A 22,858-nucleotide genomic window follows, 5' to 3' on the forward strand; every position below is an offset into this window, starting at 1 on the left:
CAATGAGTGGGAACCAGGGGTAGTTTCCTGTACTGGTTGGTACCGGTTGGCTTCGTGCACCCTTTGCACACACTGCTTGCACATGCGTAGTTGACTGTAAACATGTCAGCAATGGCAGAAGAGACTGGGGAACCGGTTCGAGGGCATGCCAGCCTGGGTCGCTGCTGGTTCTGCGACCCAGGCCAAATCACCACTACCGGTTCGGCTGAACTGGGCCAAACCAGGAGCAACCCACCTCTAGTGGAAACTAATCAAAGACAGAAGCAACCTAGAACTAAGGAGAAATTCCTGACAGTTAGCACAATTAATCAGTGGAATGACTTGCCTCCAGAAGTTGTAGAAGAGAGTGGACAAACATTTATCTGAAATGGCATAGGGCAGCAATGGCGAACCTTTTTTGGCTCGCGTGCCATAAGGGTGGGAGCACAGGGGGGAGTCATGCGTGGGTGTGCCGCACCCATAATGCAATGTGCGACACACCCCCAGTGCGCATGCGTGCATGAGAGGTGCTCCCCCCATTTTTTGCATGCTTTTTTCGCCCTCCTCAGGCTCCAGAGGCTTTATAGGAACCTGGGGAGGGCAAAAAAAGCCTCTCCCCCCCCCCCCCAAGAGGCGCTCCGGAGGCTTCAGGGACCTTAAACTGACCCTACGAGCAAACCGGAAGTGACTTCCAGTTTACGCATAAGGTGGTTTTTAGTCCTCCGGAGGCTTCAGGGAAGCCTCCTGAAGGTCCCTGAAGCCTCCAGAGAGACTCCTGGGGCGGGGAGGCTCTTTCCACCCTCCCCAGGCTCCTATAAAGCCTCTGGAGCCTGGGCAGGGCGAAAAATGGCTTTAATACCTCGCGTGCTCTGACAAATGACTCCACGTGCCATCTGTGGCACGCATGCCATAGCTTCACTGTTCTGACCCCCTTTCTTCGCTCGTTAACAGACGACAATCAGACAGACTTAAAAGGAAAGAACTTTATCAGCCTTGGCTCACGCTGGCTGTGAGCCCAAAAATAAACATAAAGAAAGTCTCTGGCAAGAAGATAACAGAATGCAAAAACAAAGATCTCTTACGGCCAAACCAGGTGTACAGAAAAAAAGCAAATCACTTCTCCAAATGCCTCTTACAAACAAACCACGACCGATGAACCATGAACCATGAACGAACGACGAATGTTGACTTCTGCCACCAGGGCGTGGCACCATTAGTCCTTTTATCTCCAGAAGACCACACTAACGAGCCCCAGCTACATTGTTATTCCTGCATCCCAACTCAACTCACTGCAAACTTCTGCTGAATCACAACAGTTCACCATCCCGGCCATAAGGTTTCCTGCCAGAGCAAAGGTTGGACTAGCAGACCTCCAAGATCCCTTCCAATTCTGTTAAATATTTTTTACACCTGCCATTCCCCGAAATTATTTCACTGCTCCAAGCCATTGCAATTTCCCCACTGGGAAAAAATATAGAAGGGCTGACTTGCTCAAATATGCCTTGAAGATAAGGAGTTGTTTTAACTATCTGGAACGCATCTCAACACAAACACGAGCAGGTATACAAACACACAGGACAACCACAAAGATATTCAGGGAAGGATCAGATGGGACATAGGGAGATAAAATAATCCACTTTATTTTCCGGCATTACTTGCTTCCTTGCTCAATCTTGTTTTGTTAATCAAAATCTCAACAGAGGGTTTGCCAAGGATGGAGTTTCAGGTAAAGCTGTGTTATAAAATAAGCAGAGGTTAGAACAGCTCTGAAGGGAAAAAAAAAGAAATCAATTTACCATCTAAAGAACTGCTCCCCGCTCCCCACCCAGTTCCTCAGTCTAAAATTAGCTAATTGTGCCACTGAGTCTATAGCACTTGATTTGCTCTAAGGGTGTATTTAACGCTTCACAAGTAAGAATAGAACTCGCTTAGGGGGAAAAAATATGCCCTTTTTTCAAGTGATAAGCCCAGTTAGAGGACGGCAGGCTGATTACAAAACACTTAAGACTGGACCTATTAGTAGATGGTTTATTAGTGATTTATTTTTACAGGTAGTTCTCCAATTACCACCACAGTTGGGACCATAGCTAAGCAAGGTACAGGTAGTCTTCAACTTACAACAGTTCATTCTATTATCTATCTCTCTATCGTCCATCATCTATCTACCTTCTACGAAATCTATTGTTGTCTGTCTGCCTATCTATCATCTACCATATCTATTGTTGCCTATCTATCATCTATTTATCTACCCTGTTTTCCCCAAAATAAGACCTCCCCGGATAATAAGCCCAATCGAGCTTTTGAATGCATTGCTAACATAAGCCCTCCCTCAAAAATAAGCCCTCCCCCAAAATATTGCAACACAGCAGCAGCCATGAGGTGACCCACGCTCGCCGCCTCCTGCCCCTCAAAAATAATAAGACCTCCTGGAAAATAAGGCCAGGTGCTTATTTTGGGGCTCAAAAGAAAACAACACCCTGTCTTATTTTCGGGAAAACACGGTATCTATCTATCTATCTATCTATCTATCTATCTATCTATCTATCTATCTATCTATCTATCTATCTATCATCTATCTATCTATCATCTATCTATCATCTATCTATCTATCTATCTATCATCTATCTATCTATCTACCTAACTACCTACCTAACTACCTACCTACCTACCTACCTACCTACCTACCTACCTATCTATCTATCTATCATCTATGATATCAGTTTAGTGACCATTTGAAGTTACAACGTCGCTGAAAAAAGTGATTTATGACCCTTTCTCACAGTTACCTATCTACGGCCAACTCACTCCAGGCCTTCCGAAAAGCCGTTAAAACCTGGCTGTGTCGGCAGGCCTGGGGTCGATGAGTTCCCTTCCCCTCTCGAATCGTGTGGCTGTTGGTTGTTTTACATGCTCTGTACGTTTTGTGTAGTTTTTGTGTTTCCCTTCCCCTCCTTGGGTTTGTGCGCCGCCCTGAGTCCCGCTGGGAATAGGGCAGCATATAAATAAAATGAAACTCGAAACTCGAAACCATGATCAACTCGCCATGGCCAACTCACCAATAACAACTTGCCGTGGGTGAATGTGTCATGGGCAGCTCACCATCATCGATTTGCCATAGAACAACTTGCCATGGCTAACTTGCTGCGGGTCAAGAATTACATTGATATCAAAGAAATGGTGAAATAGTATCATTAAACAAAGGATGCAAATGGAGGGTCAAAATGAAATCTGAATGATGAAAATTAACATAACTTTTTTTTAAAAAATTAAAATAATTAAATGGAATTGATAAATTGTCCTGCAGTGACTTGTCGCATAGCAAGTTGGCTGTGGCAAGTTGTCCCGTTCCTCCCACAGCTGCTTACAACCCGATTTTGAAGTAACAACAGCTGCATCCTCTCCCACAGTCACATGATCGCATTTTGGGTGCTCGCCTTTATGGCCATTTACAGCATCCCGTAGTCACATAACCGTTTTTGCTTTCATTTTACTTTTTTCCTGGTTTCTGGTATTAATTTCCAGTTTCAAATTTTTTAAAAAAAACACCCATTAGGTGAAACAGATTCACAACTAGTGTTTGCTTAGCAACCACCCAAGGAAATTGTCCCAAAATTTGGACCAGTCACACAGTGACCTGTTTTAACAACCGCAGTGATTTATGACTGTAATTCCAGACACAATTAGGGTCATAATTTAAGATCTGTGTATAGTTCTAAACACATGTATAACAATAGCGTGACCCGTCAAAACCGCGCCCGACTAAACCGCGTCGCTGACATCATCAACAGGGCGACAACAGCCAGCGCGGAGAAAGAAGGGCGCTTTAAATAGCGCTTTGAAAGCAAGCCGATTCAAACCCCATTTGGAATACTGTGTCCAGTTCTGGAGACCTCACTTTAAAAATGATACTGATAAGATTGAGTCCAGAGATGGCCAACAAAATGGTTCAAGGTCTGAAGGACAAAACATGTCAGAGGAGAGTGGAGGAATTGAATATATACAGCCTGGAGGACGATACGTATTGGACATTGGACTGGTTGTCCAACCTCTTCTTAAAAACCTAGAGTAGAGTAGAGTAGAATAACAGAGTTGGAAGGGACCTTGGAGGTCTTTTAGTCCAATCCCCTACTTAGGTAGGCAACCCTATACCATTTCAGACAAATGGTTATCCAACATCTTCTTAAAAAACTTCCAGTGTTGGAGCATTCACAACTTCTGGAGGCAAGTTTGTTCCACTGTTTAATTGTTCTCACGCTCCGGAAACGTCTTTTTAGTTCTAAGTTGCTTCTCTCCTTGATTAGTTTCTACCCATTGCTTCTTGTCCTGTTTTCTGGTGCTTTGGAGAATAGCCCCTCTTCTTTGTGGCAGCCACTGAGCTATTGAAAAACTGCTATCATGCCTCCCCCTAGTCCTTCCTTTCATTAAACCAAACATACCCAATGCCTGCAACCGTTCATATGTTTTAGCTCCCGGTCCCCTAATAGCAATAGCGATAGCCTTCTTAGACCTTTACACTGTTTCTCATTTTACTTCGCAGAAATGACTTCACAGAAAGAGTAGCGGAAGGTTGCAACCAACTTCCAGGAGAGGTAATGGGTCGATTGTCAGTAAATAAGTTTAAACATACTTGAGATAAACACTTGGCCCTTGTCCAACAAAAAATTTAAAAGTAAAATAAAGAAATAGATATAAAACAAATTTGAAAGTCAGACTCGATGGACTACTTGGTCTTTTCCTGCTACCAGTTTTCTACTCTGTTTCCTTGAAAATAAGACCTCCCTGGATAATAAGTCCAACCAGGCTTTTGAGCACATGCGCTAAAATAAGCCCTCCCCTGAAATGAGCTTTTCCCGAAAATATTGCAACATAGCAGCAGCCATGAGATGACCACACTCGTCGCCTCCTGCACCTCAAACATAATAAGACCTCCCCAAAAATAAGACCTCCCCAAAAAATATCGCAACACAGTAGCAGCCATGAGGTGACAATGCTTGCTGCCTCCCAACCTCAAAAATAGTAAGACCTCCCCAAAAATAAGCCCTCCCTGAAAATATTGCAACACAGCAGCAGCCATGAGGTGACCATGCTCACCACCTCAAAAATAATAAGACCTCCCTGAAAATAAGGCCAAGCACTTATTTTGGGGGTTAAAAGAAAATAAGACCCTGTCTTATTTTTGGGGAAGCCCGGTATGTTGCTATGTTTCTTCTTGCTACCACCTCACCACCTTCACTCTGCTCACAGAGAGCTGAACTGAATAGATGGGTGAAGAGATTTTGGTGTGGTTTCACCTACCTCAAGAACCGCGACATCCGGGCAGAGGAGGTCTCTCACGCTCCGCAGCATGACGGGCTGGGTGTCCTTCCTGCTCGCAGGAACTTTCCCAGTGGCCCAGTTCCATAAACACTCCATTGTTCAAACGGCAATCTCTCCTAAAGAACTAAAGGATCTGACAGCCAGTCATTAGCCTGGCTTTAAATATAGGCTTTCCAGATTTAAAATGGAAAGAAAGAAAGAAAAAGAACCGACGTAAGAAAGCAAGCCCGCTTGAACAGGGCAGAGTTTTCCCACCCCTGAAACCGGGAGCCGCTTGGAAAACATCGGCCTTGGAAAGACAAGCCGCTCTGAGGATCTGTGGAGTCAGCAGATATTTTAAATTGTAGTCTACGGGCTATTTATGAAAAAAAGGAGGGGGGGTCCTCGGGGCTTTCCAACCTGTCTGGAAGATTTATTTTTGGAATTGGCTGAGCAGAAAGGGAACGAAACAGCATCCCAACGCTGGGGAAATCTAAAGGCAGAGAAAACGAGGGAAAAGGGCTAATGGTCCATTTGGAGAAGCCACCGAGGGTGGAGTTTGTATCTTCTGATATTGATCAGATGGAAAGCAGCTCTGTTTGCACTTTCCCAGCTGTTTCTTTGACGAGGATGTCGTTATTCATTCAATCAGGTCTGACTCTCGGCATTTCTACGGGCCAAGACTTTCCACATCTTCTGATCTTGCGCTACTTCTTTGAGTTTTTTTATTGCAGGGATGGCTAACCTTTTGGGTTGTCACATGCCAAACGCGTGCGCGCCATAGCACGGATGTGCCCACACCCATAATGCAATGCATGCGTGACCCTCCCCCAACCCATCACGGGTTGAACCTCACACACACACCCGCCCAACTTTTGACTTCCAGGTTGGTGCAGGAGGCTTGCCAGGACCATAACGGGGCATGGGGGGGGGGGGCGTGTGGTGCCCCGTTTTGGTCCTGGAAAGGACCTGTGCCCCCAAATCAGGGCACAGGGAGGCTGTGTGCAATTCCCCACGCCTCGTTTTGGGCCTGGAAGGCCTCCTGCACCAGCCTGGAAACCAAAACGGGGCACAAGGATGCTGCCCAAGGCCCCAAAATGCAATGAGAGTACACCCCCCCGTGCATGGACCCCCCCCCATGAATTGGCGGCCGAGACTTGAAGGCCAGCTGGCTGGCGGGAGGTACAAATGCATGTTCGGTGAAGCTGGGCTGGGGCAACAGCTGGTGTGCCCACAGAGAGGGCTTTATGTGCCACCTGTGGCATGCGTGCCATAGGTTCGCCATCACGGTTCTATTGCTTTCGCTGGTGTCAACTTCGGTGGTGAAACCTGAAAGATGCCCGTGTTCTTTTCCACTTGGTCTCCTTTTACCACCTAATTCTTCCAAACATAATTGTTTTCTTCAGTGAATTCTCTCCTATGTGACGTGGCCAAAGTGAGGTGCCCTTTCGCGGTTTTGCCTTCTAGTGACACATCTGGTCTTCTGAACCTGGTCTTGGGGATATTTGCCACAGGGTCTTCAATGCTAGTCGAAAAGATCTTGGAGGTCCATAATAATCTGGGGTACAGTGTGCCTCAGCCCATTATACCTGACTGGTCTTTGCTGGTATGGCTGACAGGAGTTGCAGTCTTGTTTGTCTGGAAGGCACCAGTTTATTACGTTGGATTAAAACTGGGAAGATTTAAATCCCATCTCAGTTTAAATGTCTCCAATCTCTCTCTCTTTGAAATCAAGGAAGAACCATGATTACTAGGTGCAGGAATGCATTGTCCAGAAACCTAGCATCTATTTCACTTTTGCTGCAGAAATGAAGATATTGGAGATTGTCCCAAGATGCAGACAGCAATCTCCAAGTTGCTCAAACAAAATGAAAACAAAGTAGAGATGTAATGCCATGACCGCATTCCTGCTGGAGGTCTGAGCTGCCTTTTATCAGAGCAGGATTATACCCACATGCAACAAATCAACTGAGAGTATTCACTTGAGGTACAAAAGACGTAGCTCAAATTATCCTACTTTGGACACATTAGGCAAAGACCCAGCTCTCTGAAGAATACTTTAATAATGGGGAAGATGGAAGGAAAAAGAACAGAATGACCAGCCACAAGATTGAGGGGCTTGATTACGGCCCAATGGGTACATCATTAGAACAGGGGTCTCCAACCTTGGGAACTTTAAGACTTGTGGACTTCAACTCCCAGAATTCCTTAGCCAGCTGGCTGAGGAATTCTGGGAGTTGAAGTCCACAAGTCTTAAAGTTCCCAAGGTTGGAGACCCCTGAATTAGAAGACTCGAAATATCAAGCTTAGGGAACCATCAGAATGGAGAAAATCTTTCAACAGTCCTTGACATACAACCGGAATGGAACCTGCCCATTACGATATGTCAAGATGGCCATAAAATGGCTCCGCTACATGATCGACCAGATTTTACAATGTTTTTTTTTTTACGGCAGTTTTTTAAGCCAAGTGAAAATGGGGCCATGTTGCTAGGCTCCCGAAGTTTGCACATGACCACAGAGGAAGCCCAACTGTTGGAAATTCAAATTTGGGTTGGAAGTTCCCAAATCATTGTAAGTTGAGGATTACCTCTATGTGGTCGACCCCAATTTGATAGACTTATAATCAATCCCTCAATAGAAAAGGGGGACATGTAAACAAAGACGGATACAAGGGAATGGCTAGAAATTGGAGAGATTTTGTCAGAATGAGCTGGGGCCTGTTCTTACAGGCCTCAGCTCTCAAACAACAACAACAAAAATTATCTGTTACAGATAATTAGCAACTGTTAATTGGAAAGGGATAGAGGTAAAGGTTCCCCTCACACAGATGTGCTAGTCGTTCCTGACTCTAGGGGGTGGTGCTCATCTCCGTTCAAAGCCAAAGAGCCAGTGCTGTCTGAAGATGTCTTCGTGGTTATGTGGTTGTCATGACTAAATGTTGAAGGCGCACGGAACGGTGTTATCTTCCCACCAAAGATGGTTCCTATTTTTCCTACTTGCATTTTTTACATGCTTTCGAACCGCTAGGTTGGCAGAAACTGGGAAGAAGTAAGAGGGAGTTCACTCTGTTACATGGTGCTAGGGATTCGAACCGCCCAACTGCCAACCTTCTGATCGACAAGCTCAGCCGCTGAGCCATCGCATCTCACTTGGAAAGGGGTACATTGGTAATGGATGACAGCAAGAAGGAAGGCAGAGCTCATATTTTTAATCTCTCTTTTCTCAGGAGAAGTGAAACTGTGGCTGGCCATTGTTGTGTGACCAGCAGGAGGGAGCTGCAGCTCAGAACAGAACAAGAGCGCATAAAAGAACTCTTGGCTAATTAAACAAATGCCCGTCTTGAGGGCCAGATGGTTACATCATAGAGTACTGAAGGAACTAGCAGAACCGCTAGCTGTAATCTTTATGAACTCTTGAAGAACTTGCAAAAAAACTGAGGAGCAGTGCAAATATATTGCAGAGGGAGTCAGAAAGATCTAAACCAATGATGGTTAACCTTTTTGTCCTGGAGTGCTGAAAGTGTGTGTGCACTCGTGCCTATAATGCAACATGTGTGCGACACTCTCCCCTCACCCGGTGGGCCCCTTCACTTGCACATGTGTGCACGACCCTCCCATGCTCCCCCCGTGCATGCTTGTGTGACACCCACACACCCAGCGGCTCGTTTTAGGCCTAGCAGGCCTCCCTAAAGCCTCCTGGGACCAAAATTGAGGCGCACCACCTTTCCCCGTACTCCCGCCCCATCCCTGTGCATTTGCAATCCCCCTCGCCCTTCGACATGCTGGTGCGTTTCCCACATGCGTGGCAGAAACCCGAAAATCAGCTGGCCAATGGGAGGCGCGTGGGCATGCACGGTGGAGCTGAGCTGGGCGACAGCTCGCGTGCCCGCAGAAAGGGCTCCGCATGACACCTGTGGCACGTGTGCCATAGGTTCACCATCATGGATCTAGACAGACTTCAACTATGTGCTAAAAAGAATGAAATTACTAAAAGGAAATATAAAATCATCCATCAGGGAAGAGAAGTCTTCTGGTTTCTGGACCAGCCTCTTTAACCCCTAGACCAAGGGTCCCCAACCCCCAGGCTTGAGCCAATCGGAACCAGGCCGCAGAAATGGCAGGCAAGCATGTATGCACATGCGTGTATCCCCTCTTGCACTGACAGTGGGCGAGCACATTTTTGTGTGCTCCATTTGCCTAAGTGGTGGCAGGTATGCCCGCCACTCATGCAATGGAGCTGTGTGCGTGCCTACCACTGGCGCAGAATGCTCCCCTCTCCACCCCGTGCCGGTCCATAAACGCAGAAAGACTGGGGAACTGCACCAGTGCAAACCAGCTAGTCTAAATTAAATTAGCAAATTAGTCACAGAAACACAGCAGAAGACTGACAGCCAGCTACAGATAACAAAGCACCTAGAGTTGCCTTTGATGAGATGGGCAGCTATATAAATTTGATCAATACATACATGATTAATAAATCAAAGATTATTATTGCATACCAAAGGAGGCAATAATAATCTGTTTTTCAGAGATTATGAATGAAGTCAATATGGCAGTTAGGAGGAATTTCCTGGTAGCAGGAGCTCTTAACAGCCGAATACATTGCCTCACAAAGTAGTATGTTCATTCACCAGAAATCTTCAGAACCTGGATCTGTACTGAAGGGAAGATGGACTAGATGACCTCTGAGGTTGTTTCTAATGAAAAGTAGTCTCCATGTGATTTTTTGCCAATTACCACATCTCTAAGTGACTCTACTGAAAATTCACACACAAGTTCCTTATTTGGCACTTAAGATAGCAATAGCAATAGTACTTAGACGTATATACCGCTTCATAGTGCTTTTACAGCCCTCTGCATTTTGCCCCCAACAATCTGGGTCCTTCTTTTACCCACTTCGGAAGGATGGAAGGCTGAGTCAACCTTGAGCCTGGTGAGATTCGAACTGCCAAATTGCAGGCAGCCGGCACGCAGCAGAAGTAGCCTGCAGTACTGCACTCTAACCACTGGGCCACCTCGGCTCTTTTTGGAAAGACGTTGTGCAAATGTAACCCACAACGTTTTATTCAGCAAACCACAATTAACAAGCCATGGCTCAACATGCTATGTAAACTAAATTTAAATGTCACGGCCTAAAAAGAGGTGGATTCTTTTAAAGATTTAAAACAGCAATCCTGAGAAAGAAGGGCAAATGAGGATTTCTTAATAGGCTAAAGCTGGCAAAAAAAAATGTTTTTAGGCAAACAGATACTGGAAGTGTGTCTAGAAGCATTTTCTGTGAAATATTGATAGGGGATCTATGGCACAACTGTAATTAAGTACTGTGCAGTAGTCCTTGATTTATGACCATAATTGGGACCAGAATGCCTGTCGCTAAGTGGTACGGTTGTTAGATGAGCTGAATTTTATGACCTAGTTTGCCAAAGTTATTAAGAGAATCCCACAATCATTAAGTGAACGTGACTTCCCCCACTGACTTTGGTTTGTTGAAAGGTCGCTTGCCTGGGCAGACCTGAGGACTAGAAACTTGCTATTTTCCGCCAAACATAAAAGCAGACACGCACAAGTTAAATTCCCCAGCTATCAGCCACTTTTTCTGCGCAAATGTTAAAATAAACACAGGATTAGATCGTAAGAGTTCAGGAAAATGGGTTGCTAAACAAGTTTACTTTCCCCCCCTGATGGAAAGTTGAGCAGGGAAATTGGTTAGACGTGATAACATCTTGTGCATTTTGCTGATGTGTGTCTTTACTTGAAAACCGAGGCAGAAGTCAATAAAATTGTGCAAAACCTCACCCCACAAAAGGAAGGGCTGACATGAAATACAATGCAAGTTGATGAATAATATATCTTCCCTGGTGTGCGTTTTCCAAATAAAGGGAGACCTGGGATGAGCGGTTGGAAAAAATACCTTGCAATGGATTCTTGTATGCATTCCAACACCCTTTTCCAACACCCTTCTCATGCCAGCACCTTTCAAATCACTCAGAGGAACCCCCCCTCACCCCGCCCCCCAAGTTTCCTCTTTACAAAGAAGGTATGGTGTAAAAGCCTAGTTGGAGGAAACACTTTGAACAGCTGCCAGAAAATCATGTTGAGTTTTAATGAGGTTTAAAAGCAAACTCACTTTATGGACAATGAACTCTGGATATTATGTATTGAGGAAGAACATATGTCACAAAATCAGACTGCCCCCAAAAAAACCACCTCTCCACAAAAGGCATATAAGGCGGCATAGAATCAAGATCATGTGAAGTGTTCATACCACTTTATAATGCCTTAGTGAGGCCACACTTGGAATATTGCATCCAGTTTTGGTCGCCACAATGTAAAAAAGATGTTAAGACTCTGGAAAGAGTTAAAAGAAGAGCAACGAAGATGATCAGGGGACTGAAGGCTAAAACATATGAAGAACGGTTGCAGAAATTGAATATGTTTAGTAGGTTAATGAAAAGAAGGACTAGGGGAGACATGATAGCAGTCTTCCAATATCTCAGGGGCTGCCACAAAGAAGAGGGAGTCAAGCTACTCTCCAAAGCACCTGAAAGCAAGACAAGAAGCAATGGAGAGAAACTAAACAAGGAGAGCTGAAACTAAACAAGGAGAGCTGAAACTAAACAAGGAGAAATTTCCTAACTGAACAATTAATCAACGGAACAACTTTCCTCCAGAAGTTGTGAATGCTCCAACACTGGAGGTTTCTAAGAAGAGTTTGGACTATTTCTGTCTGAAATGGTATAAGGTTTCCTGCCTGAGCAGGTCTAGAAGACCTCCAAGGTCCCTTCCATCTCTGTTATTCTGTTACTGAGCAAGGCCGTTGTTAATTGAACTGTGCTCAATTTTACAACTTTTCTCCCATGGCTGTTAAGTGAATCACACAGCCATTAAGTGAATCTGGCTTCCCCCATCGACTTTGCTTGCCAGAAGTTGGCTGGGAAGGTTGAAAATAGCAATCATATAATTCTGGAGTGCATAAATGCATACTGGTTGCCAAGTTCCCAAATTCTAAACACATGACCATGGGGTGCTGTGCTGGTCTTAAGTGTGAGGACTAGTGCTCCATGGTCGTAGTTGTGAGGAACAGTCATCAGTAATCTTTTTCAGTGGCATTGAAAATTTCAAATTGCTGCTAAATGTATAGAACTATGTAACAATTGCCAACAAATTAAAGTTAAAAATTAAAGTTAAAATTAAAGAGAGAGAAATACTAAATAAAAAATAGGGGGTCACTTATATCCATTAACTATGACAATTATTCAATTATATCCATAAGAAAACCATGGACTTTCTTTCCCTATCTCAGGGGTGTCAAACTCAAGGCCCGCAGGCCAGATCCACGTGGAGCTTAGATCTGGCCACGGAAACGGTCTTAGATCTGGCCACGGAAACGGTCTGGAGACAACGAAGTACCGCCCTGTGGTGCCTCTGCCAGCGAAAAGGGGCTCCTGATCTCCGTTTTCAGCTAAGACGGCCTCCTGCAACCCTCTGCAATAAAAATGGAGCTTTTCCCTGGCAGAGAGTTGCAGGAGGCCGTCCCAGCCAAAAACGGAGAACAGGAGCCCCTTTTCACTGGCAGAGCACTTGGGCCACCACAGGCACCCCAACACAAGTGACATCAAACTGGCCACGTCTACCCTGCTTCCCCCCCGAAGTCAAACACAACCCTGATGCATCCCTTGATGAAATTGAATTTGACGCTACTGCCTTACCTGGATGACGTCCTTCCGGAGGTTAACAAGATATAACCAGTCGCTGAGCCTGGGATAGCTGTTCAGCTCAACCGTCCTGTCATTTAAGGGGACGCTGAGCTTGCACTGTAACTGGATTCCAATATAACGGACCAGTTTCACCTGTGGAAGGAGGAGAAAAAGGTTAAAATGGCCCCAAGAAGGGAGTCAGAAGCAGCAAAATGGGAAGGAACTGGCATGGATTTCATCTCATTCACAAACTGGCAGCCTTTCACTGTTGCTCATTCTGTCAACGGTTAGGGATGCATCAAGCTATTTTATTCACTGTCCCTTTGCTTGGTGATCAATGCTCAGCCTCAGTATTCCACATGTGTAAAATGGGTATAATTGATTTTTTATAACTTTGGGTGGGGTGGGGGGAATGTAAATGGTGTTACATTCCTTTTTGTCAAGACAAAAACCATGTGATGATCTAGTCCAGTGATGGTTAACCTTTTTGGTGCTGAGTGCCCAAAGTGTGTGTGTGGTTTGATCCCCAAAATGCAATGCAAACACCCACTGCATATGCACCCCGCACTTCCGCATGCAAGTGCATTCCCTGTGCATGCACCACCACCCCCGAAAAGCAGGAGGCTTTTCAGGCCCAAAACAGGGCGCAGGGGGGGCGGGGAGTTTCACGATTTCCACACTTTTTCTCCCCAGCGCCCCCTGGCTTTCTCCTCCATTCCTGCCACGGAGAGGCACCTGCAGAGGGTGGAACCTGTGGAGATCAGGGAAGGCACGGGCAGCAGAAATGCAGGAGAAAGGATAGACAATGTATTAGGTAGGCTAATCGTTAATGGTTGAGAGTAGCTGTATATAATGTGAATGTATGGTCACTTTGACTTTGCGGTACTGCATTGTTTTAAATGTAAAAATAATAAAAGTATATTAAAAAAAAAAGAAATGCAGGAGAAAGGTAGGGCGCGCTGGAGGGGGGGGAACTGTGGAGATCGGGAAAGGCCCCACCCCCACGCATGCGTGGCAGAGCCCCAAAGACCAACTGACCAGCAGGAGGCACTGTGCATGCACAGTGGAGCTGGGTTGGGGAGATGGCTGGCATGCCCACAGAGAGGGTTCTGCGTGCCACCTATGGCACGCATGCCACAGGTTCGCCATCACGGATCTAGTCAGTTACCTTGATGTTATTTTCCTTCACAACTTTTTTTTTCTTCCTCGCCCTCCCATCCCCATTTTCCTGTCTTGGCTTTTAAGAAAGCACAATTTACCAGGCCCTTCCGACTACCTACAGTTTCAAGTCTGCAATGTGATCACTCGACTTTGGAGATGCTGCTAAGGAAAGCTGTATTTTTTCTGATAACAGGAAAGAAAATCAAGCAAGGATATTTCCTCTTCAATAAAATTAATCAACTATTATAAATATACATATGTGTGTGTGTGTAAATAAAATAAAATAAAAAATAAATAAAAAATAAAATAAAAAATAAAATAAAAAATAAAATAAAAAATAAAATAAAAATAAAATAAAAATAAAATAAAAAATAAAATAAAAAATAAAATAAAAAATAAAATAAAAAATAAAATAAAAATAAAATAAAAAATAATACAAAATAAAATACAAAATAAAATAAAATACAAAATAAAATACAAAATAAAATTTAAATAAAATAAAATAAGTACTTCAGCAAGAAGGGGTGTGTGTGTATAAATTGATGATTACCTGTAATAAGATTATTAGCCGCAATCCAATTTATGTCATAGGTCTCAATATTTCTATTATTCTTTTTACACATGGAAACTTCTGTATCCCCCACGCCCCGGTCCCTTGCAACTTTCCTTAATGTAGGCTGTTAAAACGTTGTTTTTTTTAATTAACATCAGGAGCATCCACAGGATGATTTAAAAAATTAAGAGATTAACTGAGAGCACACTGCTGAAGCTTCTCCCCCTTTTATGTATGACCAATTGAAAAGAGGGCAGGGCTTCGTTTGTGTGGTCAGGAATGCCATTTTGACTTTTTGGAGCAGCCCTGTAGACACACCTGTCTAACTTGGTTTTTAAAATCAAATTTTCAGAAAATGAATGCCTTTGTGTACAAAATTCTGACTTGAGAGAGGTTGACAGCCCAAATCTTTGCAGCAGTATTCAGCAGGTTCTGACCAGTTCTGGCGAACCGGTAGCGGAAAGTTTGAGTAGTTCAGAGAACCAGTAAATACCACCTCTGATTGGCCCCGTCCCCATCTATTCTCTACCTCCCAAGTCCCAGCTGATTGGGAGGAAATGGGGATTTTGCAGTATCCTTCCCCTGCCACGCCCACCAAGCCACGCCACGCCCACCAAGCCATGCCCACAGAACCGGTAGTAAAAAATGTTGAATCCCATCACTGTTGCAGCCCATAAAAAACATAAAAGAAAATAAAGATAACAAAGGAAGGGAGGGAAGGATAAATAAAGAAATGGCTTCCAAACTTCTTGACAGCGATTATAGTTACCTTTATATTTTAACCTTCTCTCTCTCTCTCAAATTACATCTTAATTTCATTCTTTGCATTAGTTTTATGATCTTTAAACTCATAAATCACATGTTTGTTTTTCCCATTTTTCAGCAAAAAAATCCATAAAGGGCCAACTCATAACTTTTTCTCATGGCTTTTTACACTATGTCAGCTTAGGAAAAAAAACAAAGTTTCATAGTCATATCTAAAATCAAATACTCTTCCCCCTGGGGCAATTAGAAAAAATTCTGAAATGACAAGCTCCAAATATCTTCTTTGTTTGATAAACAACATGCTCAACCTTTCCTCTGCCTGTGGCCATAAAGTTTTTCCTCTGCTGTTTTTCCAGTAATTTCACTAACGAAAGCACATGGCTCTCTCTAGTCAGAATAAATGTGTCAGACCTTAAAATATTACAAGGCCGATTTTATGTACGAAGTTAGCACCTACCCCTATCCTAGAAAAATGAAATATTTTAGGAAATATTAAAAGGGCAGAATATTTCCCCTAAAAAGGAGGCAGACACTCAGGCGCCCCCACCTTTGTGAATGGGCCATTAAGTCCCGAGCCATTCTATTCTACATAACAAAGATCTATCTCCTTCAGACAGAGCCATTATAGGAATCCCAAAGCCCTTTCATTACATCATCACCCAGCAAGAGTCAACCAAGGTTGGGACTCAGGACAGCCTACAGAGTTGCCCCTGCATGGCCCCATGGGAGTCTGACAACCAATCAGAATACAAGCTCAAATTCAAAAGCTCAGAAAGGGCATAAAACCAGGGCACTCTCAGCATCTCTTCTCCTTCCCCCCCCCCCCCCGACCTCAAACCACATAGTCCTGTCCACCATTAAAACCATCCTTCCAAGCAGTTTCCATGTTTCCAGTGTCTTTCTCCCAACTTGGGAGAACCCAGATGGACATTTCTTCTATTTCTTCTTCATTTATTTTGAAGAAAAAAGTTTCAGTTGTCCCAAAGGAAGTCTGTAAATAAATAAATATATAAACACATACGCACGCGCGCACACGCACACAAACACGCCTTCTCAGTTTTATCTATTTTTCATGAACTAATTGTTTTTTCCTCCTTTTAGTTTCCTACATAGAGTACCTCTTTCTCTCCCCCTCCCAAATCAACTAGAGGAAAACTACCTTTAGGCTCTTTGGATCAAATTTCTATCATCTGGATAGATTTATGTACAATACTCTTTGCTGCCTGCCTAGCAGGAAGGCAGGGTTGATCAACTACTCTCATTTGCTAAGTCCAATTCCAACAATCTAGGAAATCACTCACCAGCAGGGGTGAAATTCAGCAGGTTCTGATAAGTTCTGGAGAACCAGTAGCGGAAATTTTGAGTAGTTCTGAGAACCAACAAATACCACCTCTGGCTGGCCCCAGAGTGCGGTGGGAATGGAGATATTGCAGTATCCTTCCCCTGCCACGCCCACCAAGCCACGCCCACAGAACGTAAAACAAAACATTTCCCCACTATTCACAAGTGATGCTTTATGACATCCTCAAAAGTCTAGAATCTCCAGTTAAAACAATCCAGCATGGTCTTGGTTCATAGAACAACTCAGAGAGTTGGACCTGGTTACTAATGGATGGAAACCAGGAATAATCAGGACCATAGTTTATTTGTTTCACAGCCTTTCCTGTGGAAGTGGGAATCTAGGGACAGGTAAGCAAGTGTGAACTATGGTAGACCATAATGATTGAATCAAAGTCACCCGGCTGGCTTTCATGCTTCAGGTAGACTAGAACTCATGGTCTCCTGGCTTTGTAGCCCAGTGTCTTAATCACTAAATCACCAAAATTGTTGGTTCTGCTACAGTAGGAGGGGGAATGGAGGTAAAGTGAAAAAAGGAATCAGCTTAGAATCCTTACATAGCCACAAGCAAACTAAGTCCAACTCTCCTTTGAGTGTTGTTAACTCCGACCCCCATCTTCAGAAGACCAGAACATAGTTTCCTGGTTTCTGGGCCCAGCACCTTTTACCACTACACCAACCTGTCCTTATATATCTGTTCTGATTGAGGCTTCCCAAGAGCATGAAGCAAACTCCTGATCCTGACAAAAAAAAACCTTTTATTAATTGACTGTGAATTCTGCTCATTCACATCCAGCAAAGTCTTTCAAGGAGGATTTACAGTCACAGACCTTATCTGGCTTGGAGAGCTGCCAGGCCGATATCTGCAAAACTTGGCAAGGAGTCTCGGAGAGTCACGAACCAATTAAGGGAACTAATTGTCTCCTGCAAACTCCACTCCCCTTTCGCTCCTCTTTTATTTCCTCTGGGAGGGGCCATTCATCATCCACCTGTGACCTTATTATTCCCAAGTCGACCCCTGTTCTTTAGCTGTTCTCTTCATCTCTGGCAACTCTGCGCATGCGCACACTGGGAACAGGCTCCAGCTGTTCGTCTGCCTCACTGATGTCTGACTCTGAAGGCAGCTGGCATATGGCTCTGACCCCCCTCTCTGCGTCCGACCCAGAGCCCTCATCAGAGCCTTCCCCAAATTCCAGGACTGGCTCATGTTCCTCCCCAACCTCCTCACAGTCTGAACCTGCTGCCAGCTTTGCTGGCCATTGGCAGGCCACAACAATGTCTTCACCTAGAGGTCAAAGAAGAGATGCAATGGGAGTCTGGTTCCAATAGGCAAGAAGGGACTGGACTCAGTGAAAAAGATCCAGCCGTGGCACGACATAACCGCGAACGTCAAAAGCGCGCCGACAACACCGCGGCGCTAAAACCGCTATGTCAAAAGCGCGCCAACAACAGTGCGCCGACAGAAGCGCGATTTAACTTAAGGTAAGGTTTAGGGTTAGGTTTAGGGTTAGGTTTAGGGTTAGGTTTAGGGTTAGGTTTAGGGTTAGGTTTAGGGTAGGTTTAGGGTAGGTTTAGCGTTAGGTTTAGGGTTATTTTTAGGGTTATGTTACAGCGCGCTTCTGTCGGAGCGCTGTTGTCGGCGCGCTGTTGTCGCGCGGTTTTGACGGTGCGGTTTTGTCACCGCGCTTTAGTCACACGCACTTTAGTCTACCGCGGTTTTGTGGTGGAACCAGATCCAGCAAGTGGGAGATGCTATCAATCTCGACACACTAAGGTACCTTGGATTTCTACTGCAACTATCATTTTTAATGGGGCTGCCTTGTTCTCCAGTACCATGGGCACAATCTGAGGTTCTCTTGGATTTATAGTCCCTACCAGAGTAATAGGTTGATGCTGTAACCTGGAGAAGCTTTGGCCAACTTTGGTTGATCTGAGCATTGTGATACACCTTGGACCAATAAATGCTTCTGACTGCAGCTCACATCCTTTTTCATTGCCAGGGTAGGTTGCCACAATCTACAAAGGTCTTTGGTATGGCAAACCCCAATTAAGCAGACAGCCGTGATGGGATTATAACTGTAATTTCAACTTTTTTAAAAACTTCAAGGTGAAAAAATGACAAACTGTAATAAGCAGGAAAAATAATACTACACTGATTACAGTCAAAAACATCAATATACCATAAAACAAACAAAAACAAACAAAACAGAAACTAAAAAAGAATCCATGTGTGATTAATATAGTACTAGCTCAATTTTTTTCACATAACAATAAATCTACAATACAGAGTATCCACGGAGTTGCTTATTTGCTGTTTATAGCCATGTGGATAGATAGATGATAGATAGATAGATGATAGATAGATGATAGATAGATAGATAGATAGATAGATAGATAGATAGATAGATAGATAGATAGATAGATAGACAGACAGACAGACAGACAGATATAGATAGATAGACAGATACATATATACATACACAAACACACACACACACTATACGAACAATTAAATGGAAAGTCAAAGGCAGTGTTTCTCAACCTTGGCAACTTGAAGATGTCCAGACTTCAACTCCTAGAATTCCCCAGCCAGCATTCGCACTGGTCAAAGGTCACAATTCAGACTAACAGTAACTTTTCCAAAAGGGAATGGAGAGGGTTCAAATGTGTTGAGAAACTATTGTCCTTGTTGACTTGGAATTCTGAAAGTTCTTGAGAACTTTAGGACACCAAGTTGGAGAAGACTGAGCTAGAACTAGAAGGAAAGATTGAGTGCTCCGGAGCCGAAACTATTTAAGCAGTTCCTTCTCAGACTAAAACTAAGATGAGAAGGGGCAAAGTGAAGAGACAGAGGAAAGATTTTTATTTATCCCGGGTTTAGGGAGGGAAGCTTTCAGAGGCTTCCTTCGTTTTTCCAACTCAAGACAATTCAAGCGTGTTTTAAGGCCCACACTAAAATTTTCATAAATTTCCTGTCTCAAAAGTCTGAAAAACCACACACCAGTTTTCAGTAAGTGAAGCCACAAATATTTCCAGGCAGGGGAGGTGGGGAGAAAAAGAGGTTGGGGGGCAGATGGTGTTCCAGGTCACCCCTCCCTGATTAAGACTGTAAAATTTTAAGAGGGAATTTTTTCTTTTGCAAAACTGTCGTGTTTTTGAGATGTTATCTGAGAACTGGGTAGGACTTGCTCATCAGAACAAAGACTCGCAGAGCTGGGAGAACAACTAAATGACTGAACAAGCTGCCAGGACATTAAACCCCTATAGATCTTGCCCAGAGTCACCTATGGGAAGTAGGGAAAGCTGCCTACACTTAGATGATGGCCACCTGTCAGCCTTTCGAAGTAGACCAAGCCAGGAAACACACTCCATAAGATGGCTAGAAGTCTACGTTATTGACATAGGCTAAAGTAAGATCTTGAAAACATGAGTGCATTTTCCCTTCCTTTTAGAGCCAGGAAATTAAGACAGAATTCGTGTGAATTTCTTTTTAACATTGTTCCCCAGGGTAAAGAACATGCGCAGAGAAGAGGAACAAAGATAATTAGGGGACTGGAGGCTAAAACATATGAAAAACAGTTAAAGAAACTGGGTATGTCTAGTTTAATGAAAAGAAGGACTAGGGGAGACATGATAGCAGCATTCCAATATCTCAGGGGCTGCCACAAAGAAGACGGAGTCAACCTATTCTCCAAAGCACCTGAGGGCCGGACAAGAAGCAATGGGTGGAAACTAATCAAGGAGAGAAGCAACTTAGAACTCAGGAGAAATTTCCTGATATAACAATTAATCAGTGGAACAACTTGCCTCCAGATGTTGTGAATGCTCCAACACTGGAAGTTTTTAAGATGTTGGATAACCATTTGTCTGAAGTGGTGTAAGGTTTCCTGCCTAAATAGGGGGTTGGATTAGAAGACCTCCAAGATCCCTTCCAATTCTATTCCATTCTGTTTTTAAAACTGTCTCCATTTAGTTTCTCTAGAGTTCTCACTGTGGCTCTTAGAATTGGAAGAGACCTTGGAGGTCTTCTAGTCCAACCCCCTGTTCAAGCAGGAAAACCTATACCATTTCAGACACATGGTTGTCCAAATCTCTTAAAAACCTCCAGTGATGTAGAACCCACAACTGCTGGAGACAAGTCGTTTCACTGATTAATTGTAACTACCACAAAATTTTTCCCTAGTTCTATGTTATTTCTCTTCTCAATTAGTTTTCACCCATTGCTTCTTGTCATGCCTTCAGGTACTTTGGAGAACAGGTTGACCCCCGTCTTCTTTATAGATATCGGAACACTGTTATCACATCACCCCCTAGTCCTTCTTTTCATTAAACTAGACATACCCAATTCCTGCCACTGTTACTTACATGTTTGGGCTCCAGTCCCCTAATCATCTTTGTTGCTCTTCTCTGCCCTTTCTCCACATCATTGCCAACAGCATAGCCAGACCTGGTGTAGATATATGTGTGTGTGTGTGTGTGTGTGTGTGTGTAAGTGTGTAAGTGTGTAAGCAAAGGTGTGGATCCTCCAAATTGCACTTCACGTGGTTCTTTTGAAGGTGTAGAAATGTATGCCGTGACTTTTGTCTATTCACATTCACTCTCACCTCTACCTCCCTTGGCCTGAACTCAAGAATAGGTAGTAGAATGTAAATTTAACAAATAAATAGGTAGTAGAATGTAAATTTAACAAATAAATGGTGCTAGGCGACCCATGACCCATTGGGACACCCTTTCAGAGAGATTTCCTTACCAGATTCCTCAATGCCTTCAACAATGGCAGAGATATTAATATACTGTCTACACTGGATCCCACTTGGGATACTTTCTGAGATGCATCTGCCTTGAAAATAGCCCATGTTGAATTATATAACCCAGTCAGACATCAACACAGGAACTGTTTTATGACACTTTGTATTAGCTCATAAAATGCTTTATGATCTATTTTTATGTCCTGAAATGTTTTGTAAAATTTGCCAAATTTTATAAATTTGCCAATTCCATGGGAGTTATGGGTCTCAGATTTTGGACACGTTCTGGACACATCTGTTAAGTTAGCCCATCTGAGATACCTTGGTTCAAAAATTGTTACCCTATGGGTTTTAGTAGTATATAGATGGTGAAGCAGGTCACCAAAGCAGTCGGCATGAGCTTAAACGGACTCCAGAGGATGGTAGGGGACAGGAATGCCTGGAGGAACGTTGTCCATGGGGTCGCGATGGGTCGGACACGACTTCGCAACTAACAACAACAAGATGGTGGTGAAAGTACTGGATTAGGAAATAGGACTACGGGAAATTTAGATTTTAGTTCCCATGGCACAGAAGCTCCCTGGTGAAAACTTGAGTCAACATCCCAAAGGTGCTTTTTTCAAAAGGCAACTGGACTTCCTTTGTTTTTGCTTGAAGAAGTTTTGCTTCTCATTTAAGAGGCTTATTTAAATGGAATATACATCTAATAAATAAATTAGTGATGCTTCCCAAGAGAATTTGGAAGGCAAAAGCATCCTGCATTAGGGATGGCTAACCTTTTTGTCGTTGTGTGTGCGCCCGCACCCATAATGCAATGCACGTAAGACCCCCTCCCGACCCTGCACATCCTGCCACCTGAGCATACGACACCCTGAACTCTCCCCACCCACCCCACCCACCCTGCTCCTCCTAGCCCTTTTTTGGCTTCTAGGTTGGTGCAGGAGGCTTTCCAGGCCCAAAATGGGACATTGGTGGGGGTGCCGTGTTTTGGGCCTGGAAAGCCTCCTGCACCAACCTGGAAGCCAAAACAGGGCATGGGGGTGCCGCGCGAGGCCCCAAAATGCAATGCAAGCACACACACCCATGTTTGCGTCTTCTCCCCCGTGCATGCATGCGTGCCCCCTGCATGCGCCCCATGTCGTGCATGCGCAGCAGACACCCGAAGACCAGTTGGCTAGCGGGAGGCGCACATGCATGTGCAGTGGCTGGGGTGATTGCTGGCGTCGCCGCAGAGAGGACTGTGCGTGCTATCTGTGGCACGTGTGCCATAGTTTTGCCATCACAATCCTATATTAAGTCTTTGCATGCCGGACACAAATAT

General features: G+C 44.1%; 1 protein-coding gene across 2 annotated transcripts in view; it reads right to left on the reverse strand.

The window, feature by feature from the left end:
- The window catches only part of LOC116508320 (kinase suppressor of Ras 1-like), a 181,301-nt gene that overhangs the window by 79,697 nt on the left and 78,746 nt on the right, over positions 1-22,858 (reverse strand). For both annotated transcript variants that reach the window (XM_032216890.1, XM_032216889.1), the window contains exon 2: positions 12,985-13,125. In XM_032216890.1, coding sequence (XP_032072781.1) covers positions 12,985-13,125 — 141 coding nt within the window. The remainder of the gene's footprint in view (positions 1-12,984; positions 13,126-22,858) is intronic.

Source organism: Thamnophis elegans, chromosome 4 (genome assembly GCF_009769535.1).
Source record: "Thamnophis elegans isolate rThaEle1 chromosome 4, rThaEle1.pri, whole genome shotgun sequence".
NCBI lineage: Eukaryota > Metazoa > Chordata > Lepidosauria > Squamata > Colubridae > Thamnophis > Thamnophis elegans.